General features: G+C 45.9%; 1 protein-coding gene across 1 annotated transcript; it reads right to left on the reverse strand.

The window, feature by feature from the left end:
* Positions 1-5,597: 5,597 nt before the first annotated feature.
* On the reverse strand, positions 5,598-8,560 carry LOC125543039 (Protein kinase family protein). The gene is made up of 3 exons (XM_048706282.2): positions 7,623-8,560; positions 7,456-7,518; positions 5,598-6,934 (listed from the first exon to the last, which is right to left on the reverse strand). The coding sequence occupies exons 1-3, from the start codon at positions 8,440-8,442 to the stop codon at positions 5,859-5,861; spliced, it is 1,959 nt and encodes a 652-aa protein (XP_048562239.1). The 5' UTR covers positions 8,443-8,560; the 3' UTR covers positions 5,598-5,858.
* Positions 8,561-15,927: the final 7,367 nt, after the last annotated feature.

Here is a 15,927-nt window from a genome sequence, read left to right on the forward strand (position 1 = left end):
TCGGGATGCGTGACTCCCAAGGGAAAAAGGCTAGGTGGCAAATGGTAAAACCAAGGTTAGGCCTTGCTGGAGGAGTTTTATTCAAAGCGAACTGTCAAGGGGTTCCCATTATAACCCAACCGCGTAAGGAACGCAAAATCCAGGAACATAACACCGATATGACGGAAACTAGGGCGGCAAGAGTGGAACAAAACACCAGGCATAAGGCCAAGCCTTCCACACTTTACCAAGTATATAGATGCATTAATTAGATAAGAAATATTGTGATAGCCCAACAAGTAAACATGTTTCAACAAGGAACAACATATCCATGTACCAACAAGGTACAAACTTCATCTTCACCTGCAACTAACAACGCTATAAGAGGGGCTGAGCAAAGCGGTAACATAGCCAAACAACGGTTTGCTAGGACAAGGTGGGTTAGTGGCTTGGTTCAACAATATGGGGGGCATGATAAGTAAGTGGTAGGTATCGCAGCATAGGCATAGAAAAAAAGCGAGCAACTAGCAAGCAAAGATAGAAGTGATTTCGAGGGTATGGTCATCTTGCCTGAAATCCCGCAAGGAAGAAGAACGAGTCCATGAAGAAGACAAACGGACGTAGTCGAATGGGTCCTCACAAATGCGATGTTACCGGAACCAACCCGAAGAAGCAAACACCGGAAAGAAGCACACAACATAGTAAACAACCAACACATGAACATGGTATGATATGCGGGATGCGGTATGCGATGCATATGCATGATATGCAAATGAATGATTGAACCTGGCCTCAACTTGGAAACCCAAGTATTCCACTGGAAAGGTGAGGTGATTTCGGTTGAAATCGATATAAAGAACACCGGAATCGGAGACACGGTTTGGAAATGGCAAGCAAAACAAATATGGCACCGGTCTGCGATAAACAGCAAGTAACCATATAAATGCATCAAGATAATTATGCTACAGCACTCAAACATGACAACCAAATACATGGCAGGGATCCACCCATGATGCTTGACAAAAGATGAACACTGATCTACGGCCAATTCATTCATTAACAGGTTCAAACAAGCATGGCAAAAATGCAAATGATAACAGGTTTCAGACTTAGTGAAATTAACACAAGCCTGGAATTTCAGATCAGGTAGCACACTTTGGAGCATGAAAACTATATGCTAGAGGAACTTAACATGGCAAATCAAGGCATGGCATGAAGCTACTCAAAGAGCTTAACAAAAGTCCCTTAGTGACCTTGAGCCAAAAGGGATCAGAAAATACAATTGCAAGCATGTGAACATGGAAAAAATATAATCAGGTTACAGACTTAGAGAAAAACTGGAGCATGCAAATCTGTTAACGAGTAGGCATGTTAACGAGCTCGATGCACTCACTACAGAGCAAGGCATGACAATCTAAGCATACACCCATCAAGAATACACATTATATAATCTAGACATGGTAAGAACAACAATATAGCATGCATGGATCAACAACAACGTCCTCGGCAAAATCGCTAACAAGTAGACAATCTGCCCAAATTCATGAAATAGCAAAAGTAGAGCTTGATTGACTCAAGCTAGGGTGCTCCATAATTGAAAACAAAGACATGGATGAATATAGCACTACAAGATTAACAAATCACCCTTACTGATCATCCTCAAAAGAGGTACGGATCACTAGGAAACAACATGAACATATGGCATATTGATAAAAACAGATCAAGGACTTAGAGACATTCTAAGTCCCTGAAATCAGCATTAACGAATGCACTACTTTGCAAGCTTGTGCTAGTCACCACATATATCACAAAATACATGGATAGCACCTCTGTAAAGAAGGCATGGCATATAACAAAACTCATGTAAAGCTCAGGAGCATATCATGCACACATTAATCATGGCAAAAATGACAAATAGCTATTTGGTGCAGCAGATCTGACAATAAACTCAAATAGCACTCTTCCAACAGCATTTCGGACATCAAGATGAGCTCAAATGAAAATGATGCAATGAGATGAAATGATGCACTCTCTGAGACGAACATTTTGATATGCTATACGCTTAAAACGGACCTACGGATGCAAAATTACAACTTGATGAACATGGGCATTTGAAACTGGAAATCTCGGGGACTTGGAGAAATATTATACCCTCGGGGTAAAAGTCAACGGCGCGGAATCCGAGGTTCGCCGGAGCTTTAGCCGGAACTGAAGAAGACGACGTCGGCACGGGCACGGAGCTCGCCGGATCGGAGCCGTGGACGCGCGGATCCGGCGCGGTGGAGGTGCGGGGCGGTGCCGGTGTCTCGGATCTGGCCGGAGACGGGCAAGGGCGGCGGGGACCCTACGTCCGGCGAGGAGGCCGGCGCCGTCGGGCGGCGGAGCGGCGAAGGGCAGGCCGGCACGGGCGCGGCTTGGTGCAGGGAGCGACGGTGGCGACGTGGCCGGCTGTGGTTGGCTGCGGCGGGCGGCGCTGCTGACGTGGCGACGTCTGATTCGTCGGAGTGAGGTGGAGGGCGCGGCCGGACATGTCTGGTGGCGCGGGACGAAATGTCCGGCGGCGCGCGGAGGAGTTTTAGGGTTTCGTCTGCGCAAATTTCGGAGGGGGTCACATATTTATAGGTAGAGGGAGCTAGGAGTGTCCAAATGAGGTGCGGTTTTCGGCCACGCGATCGTGATCAAACGACCGAGATGATGGAGAGGGTTTTGGGCCAAAATGGAAGGGTGTTGGGCTGCAACACACACGAGGCCTTTTCGGTCCCTCGGTTAACCGTTGGAGTATCAAACGAAGTCCAAATGGCACGAAAGTTGATAGGCGGTCTACCGGTAGTACACCAAGGCCGCTTGGCAAGTCTCGGTCCAATCCAAAAATGTTTAACCCCCACACACGAAAGGAAGGTAGAAAGGACCACCGGAGGAGATAGGAGCGCCGGAATGCAAAACGGACAACGGGGAAAATGCTCGGATGCATGAGACGAACATGTATGCAAATGAAATGCACATGATGACATGATATGCAATGCATGACACGCAAGCAATGACAAGGCAACAACAACGAATAACTGGAGGACACCTGGCACATCGCTCACGGGGCATCACATCATACCTGTGGTCGACATAACTAAAACTCCAGGCGGTTAAACCAAAATCACACAGAACAAGGGAGTACCTTGCTCTGATACCAATTGAAAGTGCGTTATATCGACTAGAGGGGGGGTGAATAGGCGATTTTTATGAAATTCTTCACTGAGGAATTTGCTGGTGAGGAAATTCCTTAGCGAAGAACTACCAGCAGCGGAATGAGTACTCAAAAGTAAACATAACAGAATACAAGCATAGTCATCATGATGAAATGAAGACAGGCACAGAGTACAGAAGCGTAAACACGGGATAACACGGGATGAAGACAAACAGACTGAAGAAATTGAACTGAGGAAATTGAGAAAGTCTTCAGTCAAAGTCTTCAAACACATATATGAATAAACACACAACACAGTTATGAGGAAATGAAAGAGTTGAGTGAATAGAACCAGTAAGCTTGGTGAAGACAATGATTTGGTAGACCAGTTCCAACTGTTGTCTCAGTTGTACGTCTGGTTGGAGCGGCTAAGTATTTAAACTCGAAGACACACAGTCCCGGACACCCAGTCCTGAACACGCAGCTCAGGACACCCAGTCCTCACCGTATTCTCCTTGAACTAAGGTCACACAGACCTCGTCCAATCACTCGTGGTAAGTCTTCTGGTGACTTCCAAACCTTCACAAATTTGGTCACTCGGCAATCCACAATTCCTCTTGGATGCTCTAGACCATGACGCCTAACCGTCTGGAAGAAGCACAGTCTTCAAAGGTAACAAGCGTCGGATCCACGCAGAATCAATCTCTTCAGTGATGCTCAATCACTTGGGCTTTGTAGGTGTTTGGGTTTTGGGTTTTTGGTTTTTCCTCACTTGATGATTTTCGCTCAAAATCCTCAGAGGATGGGTTGCTCTCAAATGACAAGTGTCAGTTTCTCTCGGAGCAGCCAACCAGCTAGTGGTTGTAGGGGGCGGCTATTTATAGCCTAGGGAGCAGCCCGACATGATAAGACATAAATGCCCTTCAATGATATGACCGTTAGGTGGATAGATATTTTGGGACAACTGGCGCATAGCACAGCAACGTCGGAATTTTGAGTAGCAAAATCCTCAGGGCTATCATGTTCCTCACTGTGTATGCAATCCGCACTGGCGAATTCCTAACTCCTTAGTCAGGACAAATTCCTCAGAGACCAGAAGAACTTCATCTCTGTCACTGAAGAAATTGACTGAACTGTATGAGATTTCCAATGGCTTCACTCGAAGGGATTGGTAGGTGTAGGATTTTGAGTTGAGCATCACATGGAAATTTTTCCTTAGTATTTCCTCGACCCCCTTTAACAGTACGGTGTTTCCTATGACTCAAGAAAGAGAAAAAACAAAACTATGAAAATGAAAGTCTTCAAGCTTCATATTCCTCGCATGAATATCAAGTCTTCACGGACACACCAATTTCTTCACTTTCAAAGTCTTCATGAAAGTCTTCAGAAATATCAAAATCTTCAGTCGAAGATATTTATTTTTAGGGGTCAACTTTTCCTATAAATATCAAACCCCTCATAGACTTATAGACCTGTGTACACTCACAAACGCATTAGTTCCTTAACCTATAAGTCTTCAATACACCAAAATCACTAAGGGGCACTAGATGCACTTACAAGTCCGAATTGGACAAGGAGGGGGGCGGCGCCCCCCCTTTCCTTCTCTTCTTCTCTCCCTTCCTATCCTACTCCTACTCCTACTTGGAAGGGGGGAGTCCTACTCCCGATGGGAGTAGGACTCCTCATGGGGTGCACCATAGGAGGCTGGCCTCATCCCCCTCCTCCACTCCTTTATATACGGGGAGGGGGGCACCCCTTGGAGACACAACAATTGATCATTGATCTTTTAGCCGTGTGCGGTGCCCCCTCCACCATAATCCACCTCGGTCATATCGTAGCGGTGCTTAGGCGAAGCCCTGCGTCGGTAGCTTCAACAACACCGTCACCACGCCGTCGTGCTGACGAAACTCTTCCCGAAAGCTCTACTGGATCGTGAGTTCGTGGGACATGACCGAGCTGAACGTGTGGTGAACGCGGATGTGACGTACGTTCGGTACTGAGGATCCGTCGATCGCGAAGACGTACGACTACATCAACCGCGTTGTCATAACGCTTCCGCTTATGGTCTACGAGGGTACGCAGACGACACTCTCCTCTCTCATTGCTATGCATCACAATGATCTTGCGTGTGCGTAGGAAATTTTTGAAATTACTACGTTCCTCAACAGTTACTCCTCCCCCTTCCGTTTGCCCCGACCCCCTTCTCCTCTTGCCTCTAGAACCCTAGTTCCTCGCTAATCATGATAGCTCATAAAATTGAGTAGGCAAACATGACGGGGGAGGCATTAAGAGTAAGGGAAGTGGTTTTGTGAAAGTTGATACATACTGCCTTCGTTCGAACTAAAACCACGACACTTATTTTGAAACAGATGGAGTAATAACATGGCAAGGGCGAAATCGTCGAGAATTTGTGTAAAGGAGTGCCTAACTAAGGTTGATATTGTAGATGTTGATATTCTTTTTGACTTAGAACAAGACCTCGTATATATAGACGACAAAAGGGGGTAATTGTAGTGCTCCTAGTACATATTAAGCGTCATTGATCTCAACCCTATTACCCTAGTGTACAACATCAAGACATGCTAAAGACACATATACTTCCTCTGTCCCAAAAAGTTTGTCTTAGACTTCTCTAGATGCTCCCTTCGCATCTTCATGTATATATGGTCAGATCAATGTATCACGGATTCACTGTCATCGATCATGCGTTTTGCTGCTGCTCCACGGCTGCGGGCCCAGCCTCAATGTTGATGATGTACTCGATCTCGTCGGCGACTTCCTTCATGGACGGCCGGTTCTGCCGGCGATCCTCGAGGCAACCGAGTGCCAGAAACCCGAGCGCCTTCATTGTGTCGAGCTCCAGCTGCGTGGCGCGGCTCTTCATGGCCGGGTCCACCATGTCCAGCAGCCGCTCCTCGTCCGCCGCCCGCTGCACGTGCACGGCGAGGTTGACATCGTCCTCGCCGCGACCGAAGTCGATGGCGCGCTTTGCGGTGAGCAGCTCCAGCAGCACCACCCCGAAGCTGTACACGTCGCTCTTGTCCGTGAGCTGGTAGTTCCTGTAGTACTCCGGGTCGAGATAGCCCAGCGTCCCTTGGGCGCAGGTGGAGACGTGGCTCAGCCCGGGCTCCGCCAGCCGGGAGAGCCCGAAGTCGGAGACCTTGCCGTCGAGCTGCTCGTCGAGGAGAATGTTGCTGGACTTGATGTCCCGGTGGTAGATGGGCGGCGAGGCGGAGAAGTGCAGGTAGGAGATGCCCTCGGCCGTGTGGCGAGCGATGACGAGGCGGCGGCGCCACGGGAGCGGCGGCTGGCTCATGGCGCCGTAGAGGTGGTCCGCGAGCGTGCCGTTGGGGACGAACTCGTAGACCATGAGCGGCTGCTGGAGGTCGACGCAGCAGCCGAGGAGGCGGACAAGGCTGCGGTGGTTGACCTGCGACAGCACGCGCACCTCGTTGAGGATCTGGTCCGTGGACTTGGTGTTGCCGAGCTTGGCGCACTTGACGGCGACCAGGGTGCCGTCGGCGAGCGCGCCCTTGTAGACCTCGCCGTAGCCGCCGACGCCGAGGAGGTTGTCGCGGGAGAAGTTGGCCGTGGCGCGCTTCAGCTCGCGGCTGGTGAAGTTCTTGGCGGTTCGGCCGCTGGAGTTGTTGGCGTTCAGTATGTCCTCGCGCTCCTTGGCCAGCCTCTCCCGGGCTAGCCGGATGCGCCGCTGCCGCCGGTAGAGGAACAGCCCTGCCGCTGTCAGTAGCAGGGCGCCGCCCAGGCCGCATACTATCCCTGCATTGCAAATTAGCTGTTCAGTTTGATCGAATCCAGTGATTCAACTCACGAAGGAAATTCTAATCGATTGAGTAAAAAAAAGTAGTGGTGGTGGTTATGTGTATTCCTGGTCTCCAATTTTGTTCCGAACAGAGCAACGGCTGCGTTTAGGGTATGATGCGACGGTGTTTACGCCGCTCGTCCACGTACAAGTCTAGGACGGCACGGCAGCATGGAGCACACAGCAGTCGCTGGCGAAGCCCAAATTCAGAGCACGAGGATCCAACGTACGGCTGGCCAGTCAATGCTTGTTTTTCTAAGAGAAGAGAGAAAGCCACCAATGTTGACCAAAACCGTAGTGAATGCAGCGTTTTCTTTAGTCAAAGCCGAACACATCTACTAGCTACAGTCACATCGCAAGAGTTCGTCGCTTGACATGACACCACTGATCTAAGCAAACCGCAACCGGAGAAACTAGATTTGCAATTGCAAGTAACGATGAGACTGAAACAGGGTAATCAGAGAGACGTAAATCGTACCTGCGATGAGAGGCGCGCGGTTGGATCCCTCGCAGTCTCCAGCGCGCTCGCAATCAGAAGGAACTGCACAAAAAAGCATACGCGATGGATGAGCCGCTGATCAAAATGGACCGGCTCGTGCTCGGTTCGGCGCTAGTATATCGCCAGATGATTCATCGACAACGTACTCTGCTGGCACGCGCCGGCGACGGGGTCCCACGCTAGCCCGGGGACGCAGAGGCATCGCCGCACCGCGCCGGCCGCGGCCGGGTCGCCGGCGCACGTGGCGTTGGCGCCGTCCTCGCAGTCCGCCTGCGTCTGGCAGAGCGGCTCCCTCGGCGCCGCCCACTGCAGCTCCAGGCCGAGCCGGCCGCCCCACGTCGCCGGCGGCTGCGCTGGGTCGAGGTCCACGAAGCTGGCGTAGGCGCTGCAGAGCTCGGGCGAGGCGCGGATCCGGTGCGACGTCGACGACCCCCCCGCCACGAACGTGCAGCAGAGCGGCAGCGGCGCGCAGGGCGACCGCGCGGCGTCGGCGTAGGCGTGGCAGAGCGAGGTGGAGGAGCAGTTGAGCGGGGAGCGCAGCAGCGCGGCGGTGCAGTTGAGGAGCATGATGGTGTTGGAGGAGCTGACGTTGAAGGGCAGCGTCGGGTCCAGCTGCACGCCGCGCCCCGCGGGGGCCCCCACGGACACGCAGCTGTCGTTGGACACCAGCGGCGCCGGGGCGACCACCAGGCGCTGCGCCGCCGGCGAGATGGAGGTGATCGGGTAGGAGGTGCCGTTGAGCGCGTCGAAGAAGAGCGTGGACGCGCCGGCCGCGCACCGCACCTTGTACGCCGGGTCGCCGCACCCGTCGGCCGTGCTCAGCGGGTACGGCACCGCCGTCGAGCCGCACGGGGGGCAGGCCCGCGCATGGCCGCCCAGCGGCAGCAGCGCCGCGAGGACGGCGACGGCTGCAACCTCGAAGAAGAAGAAGAGGGGAAGACGACGGGAAAACTGTGCGCTTGCCATTGCTTCAAGCTTCTTTGCCGTTGCTGTACGGGTGGCTGATCGACCCGCGAACGATTTAAGGTGTGGTTGAATCTCTCTGGTTGCGTTGAGTGGAAGGTCGGAAATGTTTGACTCGTTTGGCAGCCGCCTTGACTTGTGCCACTTGGAGGCTTATCTTGGAAACCAACAAGGCATGTGTTTGCATCTGTTGGAGGCTTATTATCCGGGGACCCAATGTGGAGTGTCGTGTTACCTGGAGCAGTATCTTCGCTTCACTGACGACTTCGCCACTCTACGATACTCCAGCACGAACAGTGTTGAGGCGTCCATACAAAAAGATGTGATTCGCATGATTGAAGCAATGCCGTTGTCACTCTTTCATCCACCTGAACAATATTAATAAAGGTTGATATAAAGGTTTTTGAAAGCATCATTAGTCGCCCATTCAAAAAGATAAAGCCCTTCCCAATGCTTCATGTTATACAGGTGTTAAAAATGTCACATAGGCAAAAAAAAAAGATGTGGCAAAGCAATTAAAAAAGGGAGAGGATATTATGGTAACACAGGAAAAAATGATGCTAAGCGTGTGACCTAGGTAAAATGACTACCAACCAGTGCATGAAGTTGTTTTGATGTTAAAACATTAAATGAGAAAGGCTTAGCTATAAAAGGTAAGCACCAATGCATTGAAGAGAGTAGTTGCTAAGGTTTTTAATGCATTTAGCACCTCACCTTACCACCAACGCATTGGAAAATGCCTAGAAGTCTACTTGGGCTCGGATGATACCGAAAATGCTACGCCTACGATCCCTACACATGCTTTACGTAACTTTTCAATTTATCTACCCCTACCCCACCCCACGCGTCGTGAATTTCACCAAGATGGGCCCTCGCTGCCCCCCAACTCCAATCCTCAAACTCCACATCAAATAGTACGTAACCTTCGTGAAAGAAATAACTTAGGTGTAGCAAAGCCCGGATGATGCCCTAAAAGTCTAGGTTATTATTCAATCACAATATTTCAACCATGATATCAATGTAAGATTTCACCTCCACAAGAATTAAATCAACAAAAAGAACTTGACACACTTAGATAAAGTGATAAACTCATCAGATCAGAGCAATTAGATTTGCGAGGACACAAAACTCTTTAACCCCATGACACCGCAAAAAAGAGAGTAATTTTGTTCTTAATAAGCGACAATGATTACTAGACGTTGACGAAGAACATGAAACTCTTAAATATTCAAGGTCCCCCCACCTCTCAACGTCAAAATGGCAGCCACGGGCTCAGAATTTCTTGACAACAACGATGGCTGTTGTAGTCCTTCGAGAAACCCTCTTTCTGGTCAGGTTATTGGAATTAGGAAAAAATCACTCGCCGAACGCCCAGGAGGGATCAAATGAGCCGACCCACTTAGGTTGACCCATTGTAGCGATGCATTTGTTCTTCTTTTTGCTTTGCTAGTTTTCAATTGAATTTTTTATTTTCTTTTTCCTAAACTTATTTTAAAATGAGATTGTAATAAAAATATGATTTCCTTTAAAATTATTTTAAACTTATTATTAAAAAACTTTGAACATTTTCTGATAATAACATGTACATTTCTTAAAACTTTATAAACATTTTTTGAGTATTTCTAAAATTTTGTAAGCTTTTTTGAAATTCCAAAGTTGCTTTAAAAACTACGACCATTTTCTCAAATTTGAGAACATTTTGTGGAAAAGTAAATACTAAAAAACAGTAAAGAAGACAACAGAAAAACAAAACAAGAAAAAAGCAGGCAAAGTCTTCTAGGCCTTCCTAAGGGCTTATAGTTGGCTATGAAAATAAGCTACCCCTTTTCAGAATTATTATAGAAGCCCAACCTACATTTTTATTTTAATATCCTACTAATTACGGTTTAACTAGTAGGCTTCCGAAATCACTAATTAAGGAGTACTCGTTGCAAAGAACACTCCACTTTCCCAGGTCGGGACAAGTGGCGCACATGCAGCACGCCACTTGTCGCAACCTGGAAGTTTTTTCTTTTTTCGTAGATCCGTTTATTCAAAACGTTTTATCTCTTAAACCGTGCGTCCAAATCTCGAACCGTTTTCACCATTGGATTTCTCACGTCGAGATCTTCAAAACTAGATCCATGTTGATATGTTTTGACGAACTTTTTTTTTCACGAAAAATCGGACGAAAAAAGGGCGAAAAAACCGAACCGGGAGCATGTTTTTTTTCCTTTCCGAAAGAGGCACGCCCGTGCCTCTCGCGAAATCACAACCATGCCTCTCACGGAAGCAAAACCATGACTCTTGTTGAACGAAAAAAAACAAAAAACACGTTTTTTTCCGTTTCCAAGAGGCACGGCTGTGACTCTCGCGAAAGCACAACCGTGCCTCTCGCGAAAGCAAAACCGTGACTCTCGCAAAAGAAAAAAAACAGAAAACGCGTATTTTTCCCCTTTCTGAGAGGCACGGCCGTGACTTTCATGTAAGCACAACCGTGCCTCTCGCGGAAGCAAAACCGTGACTCTCACGGAAGAAAAAAACAGAAAATGCGTTTTGTTTTTCCCTTTCCGAGAGGCACGACCGTGACTCTCGTGAAAGCACAACCGTGCCTCTCGCGGAAGCAAAACCGTGACTCGCGAAAGAAAAAAAAACAGAAAACGCGTTTTTTTCGTTTCCGAAAGGCACGGCCGTGACTCTCGCTAAACCACAACCGTGCGCCTCTCTTGGAAGAAAAACCGTGACTTTCACGAAAGTAAAAAAAAAAAAGAAAACACGTTTTTTCGTGAAAAAAAATTCGATTTTTTTATCCAAAAGCTAAGAAAGACCGGGGAAAACCAAAACATCGAAAAAACCAAAAAAAAAAACCCATTTAAAAAGCCGAAAACGCGTGTAAAAAAATAAAAAAATAAAATCAGAAGGGAGCGTCCAGAGCGTGACACGTGGCGAATGACTGAGAGGGCGCCAAATGGCGCTGATCGTTGAGAGACTTCCGAAGGAGCGCTCGTTAACTAGTTGCTCCCGTAGGCTTCTATGATATTATTGTACCTAATTGGGCCGCAAAACACCTTAAACCCTATGTTATTGTACCTAATTGGGCCGGACCACTCTGGTTGTTCAGTTTGCGGGCATGAGCCGAAGATAAACTATTTTGCCGCAATGAGCGACAAATAGGAATTACCACATCTTTTCTATAACAAGGAATTAATGCATGTGAGAGCTATAATTTGCCGGGAGCAACTAGTTAACGAGCGCTTCTTCGGGAGCCTCGCAACGATCAGCGCCATTTGGCGCGATCTTAGTCATTCGTCACATGTCGCGCTCTGGACGTTCCTTTCGAATTTTGCTTTTTTTCCGCCCGCGTTTTCGGCTTTTTAAACGGGTTTTTTTGGTTTTTTTCGACGTTTTGGTAAAGCCGAACTGTTGCGCTTCCGTTAAAGCCGAAATCACTAATTAAGGAGTACTCATTGCAAAGAACACTCCACTTTCCCAAGTTGCGACAAATGGCGCACATGTAGCGCGCCACTTGTCGCAACCTGGGAGTTTTCCCTTTTTTCGTAGATCCGTTTATTCAAAACGTTTTATCTTTTAAACCGTGCGTCCAAATCTCGAACTGTTTTCATTATTGGATTCCTCGCATCGAGATCTTCAAAACTAGATCCCATGTTGATAGATTTTGACGAACTTTTTCTTCATAAAAAAAGGACGAAAAAACCCGGACGAAAAAACCGAACCAGTAGCACGGTTTTTTTCCCTTTCCGAAAGAGGCACGACCATGCCTCTCGTGAAATCACACCCGTGCCTCTTGTGAAAGCAAAACCGTGACTCTCGTGGAAGGAAAAAAAACAGAAAACACGTTTTTTTTCGTTTCCGAGAGGCACGACCGTGACTCTCGCGAAAGCACAACCGTGCCTCTCGCGGAAGCAAAACCGCGACTCTCGCGAAAGAAAAAAAACAGAAAATGCATATTTTTTCCCTTTCTGAGAGGCACGGCCGTGACTCTCACGAAAGCACAACCGTGCCTCTTGCGGAAGCAAAACCGTGACTCTCGCGAAAGAAAAAAAAACAAAAAACACGTTTTTTTCGTTTCCGAAAGGCACGTCCGTGACTCTCGCTAAAGCACAATCGTGCCTCTTTCGAAAGAAAACTGTGACTTTCGCGAAAGAAAAAAAAAAGAAAACGTGTTTTTTTCGTGCAAAAAAAAATTTCAAATTTTTTTTGATCGAAATGCTAAGGAAGACCGGGAGAAAACCAAAATGTCGAAAAAATCCGAAAAACCCGTTTAAAAAGCCGAAAACGCGTGCAGAAAAAAAAACAAAATCCGGAGGGAGCTTTCAGAGCGCGACACGTGGAGAATGGCTGAGAGCGCGCCAAGTGGGACTGATCGTTGCGAGGCTTCCGAAGGAGCGCTCATTAACTAGTTGCTCCGGCTGAAGCAGCCGAGCGAGTACCGCGAAACGGGCCGGCCCACTGCGAGCGTTAATACCACTGCAAGGCAAACCGGTTTTGGGAACCTTCTAGAAGGTTCCCTCAAGCGGTTTTTTGCTGTTTCTTTTTCCTTTTGCCAGTTTTCGGTTTTTTCCTGTTTCCTGTTTTCTTTTTCTTTTTTGTCCTTTTTCCTCTTTTGTTTCTTTTCCTATTTCTTTCTTTTCTCCCTTTATTAAATCTACCTTTTTTTTTTTCTTTTTTACCTTTGTTTTAAAAAATTATTAAAAATTCCAATTTTTTTCATGATTTCAGAAATTCTTCACAGTTATCAAATTCTGTTCACAATGCAAAAATTGTTCAGCATATATCAGAAAAATTGTTCAATGTGTATTTAAATATTGTTCAACGTATGTAAAGAAAATGTTCATTGTGTTAAAAATTGTTCAGTGTATATCTAAAAAAGATATATATTGTTTAGTGTATATAAAAATGTATTCAACGTGTATTTAAATAGTTTTCATCATATATCAAAAGATATTAAATGTATATTTATAAATATAAAATGGTTAATATTTCGATTTTTCTTTTATCTACCTTTTTTTAGTGGCATTTTTTATCTACCTCTGTAGCTAGTTCTTAAATATGCGCGCGGCTTACAAAACACTGAAACTAGCTCTCAAGTGGGAAGGAACATTTAGTTTCCATCGTGCGGTGGCGCGTTCGATTCCTCAAGAGTGTGTCCTTTTTTTTTGGATTTTCGTGCGCTCGATATGAACGCCACGGAATGGGCTGGCCCATTAAGCCCGCACCCTGCGGGAAAGCACGTCAGATTAACGCTCGCGTGCGTCAGCTAGGGACTCCCCCATAGGGATGGGCAGATCCTATATGACGCCCGCGTGCGTCCATTCGTCGCTGCTTCGCTGAAGCGAAGCGAGCGAACGAGGCGCACGGGCCGGCCCACTTCGTTCGAGCGAGACCTGGTTTTGGGAACCTTCTAGTAGGTTCCCTGAACCGGTTTTTTTTGTAGTTTTTCCGTTTTTCCTGTTTCTTTTTTTTACCTTTTGTTTCCTTTTTCTGTTTCTGTTTTTGTTTTTGTTTCTTTTTTTAACTTTTGTTTCCTTTTTCTGTTTCTTTCATCTTATCCTTTTTCGTTTTACTTGTATACTTTGTTTTAAGAAAATTGTTTGAATTCCATATTTTGTTCATGATTTCAAAAATTGTTCATGGATATAATTTTTTGTTCACTTTTTAAAAATTTGTTCACAATTTTGAAATTGTTCAACATATATAAAAATGTTCAAAGTGTATTTAATATTTGTTCAATGTATATAGAAAAATTGTTCAATTTGTAGTTAAAAATAGTTCAACGTATATTACAAAAATGTTCAATGTATATTTAAAATTTGTGCATAATATATCACAAAAATTTAGATTGTATAGTTAAAAATTGGTTGGCGTATTTTCACAAAAGTATATTTGAAGCGTATATCGCAAAATGTTCGATCACGTTTTAAAATTTTGTTGGAAAAAACGTTATTCATTTCTTGAAGGAATGATTAAAAGACAAATCTACCTCTACGCATAATACATACTTTTGAGCGCTGTACTCTAACGCATGGTCAGTCGCTAGTGCAGTGGCGAGCAGGGCTTGTTTGTATCGGTGTGTCTCGGGTTCGACTCTCGAACGCTACATTTTTTTCGTGGCATTTCTCTTTTAGGTTCTCACGTGGGAATGGGCCGGCCCGTTTGGCGCGAATCCTTCTGCGGAAGCTGCTCGTTTTGACGCACGCGAGCGTCAGCTAGGAACACTCATAGGGATGCCCTTGCCGCAGCTGTGCTATTCCAAGCCTCCGAAGGTGGGCTTTGTGTAATTGTATTGCTGGCTTTTGGCCTGATAATGTTGGAGGACTTGGGCAAACGCCTAATAATTGTTTAAAATTTCTAAAAAAATTGTTTAGAAAAAATGTATATTTAGGCTTACTTAGAATTAGGTGGAAAATGTGCATTTTTTCAAGTTTTAGGATCTTGCTGACACCCAGTTTGAGGACTTTCTATGCATTTTAATCAGTTGAAATGTTTTAAGACCTTTAGAGTGTAATGTGCTTTTCTTCTTGACAAGCATTATATATTTTGATCATATTCGATGACCTATCATTATCTATTGTCGCGAAATTGAGAAGAATCTACACAAGAAGGCCTAGACAAAGAATCTTGTTTCCAGAAGAAGAAAGATGAATCTGTAGAAGAAGGCCATACATAAAGAATCATGTTTCGTGAAGAAGAAAAATCTAGAACAATGCCTTACACCTGGATGAGGCGATTCGGTACCCAGGCTCAGCTGCACCTATGATGAACAGAAAATAAATAAATAAATACTAGAAAAATAAAAAAAAAATCTTTTTTGTATGGAAGATAATTTGGTGCGGTGCGCTCCAAATTTCAGTTCATTTGTACATGTGAGTAGCTCTCAGTAAAAAAAGATAAATTTAGGGTCTGTGAAAAAGTGTATTGTTCATGTGTTGTTCATATCGAGTGTTTTTTTGCTGAGAACTACTCATATGTCCAAATGATCTGAAATTTCGAGGGACCTCACGCACCAAATTATCTTCCATGAAAAAAAATCAGTTTTTTTTGAATTTTTTTGTATTTTGTGTGAATTTTATGTTCACCATGTGCAGATTAGTCTGGCCTCATAAATGAATATTCGCTTACACCTAATAACCTTTGCATGTTTCTCAACAAAGAATGAAAGGCCAGCGTGATACATCTCCAGCGTATCTATAATTTATAAAGTATTCATACCATGTTTACAATAATTTTATATGATTTTGGTAACTTTTATATGATTTGAATAAAACTAACCCGAACTAACGTTGTTTTCGGCTGAACTACCATGATGTTATTTTTTGTACAGAAATAAAAGTTCTCGGATTGGGCTAAAAATTTACGGTGATTTTTTATGGAACAAAAGAGACCCCCCCAGGCGAAGCCTAGTAGGTGGACCAGACAAAGTCCAGGGGAGCGAGCGACAAGCTTAGGGGGCGCGCCCTTGGGGGTAGGCCTCACCATCCAAGCTTGCCA

Source organism: Triticum urartu, chromosome 3A (assembly GCF_056163025.1).
Source record: "Triticum urartu cultivar PI428250 chromosome 3A, HENAU_Tu73, whole genome shotgun sequence".
Lineage (NCBI taxonomy): Eukaryota > Viridiplantae > Streptophyta > Magnoliopsida > Poales > Poaceae > Triticum > Triticum urartu.

Excerpts from the sequence above, each read along its gene's own strand:
- LOC125543039 (XM_048706282.2), bottom strand. The coding sequence starts at position 8,442 with ATGGCAAGCGCACAGTTTTCCCGTCGTCTTCCCCTCTTCTTCTTCTTC. Across the intron at positions 7,519-7,622 it reads CGCCGGCGCGTGCCAGCAGA|TTCCTTCTGATTGCGAGCGC; the intron begins GTACGTTGTCGA and ends TTTTTTGTGCAG. Across the intron at positions 6,935-7,455 it reads CCGCGCGCCTCTCATCGCAG|GGATAGTATGCGGCCTGGGC; the intron begins GTACGATTTACG and ends TTTGCAATGCAG.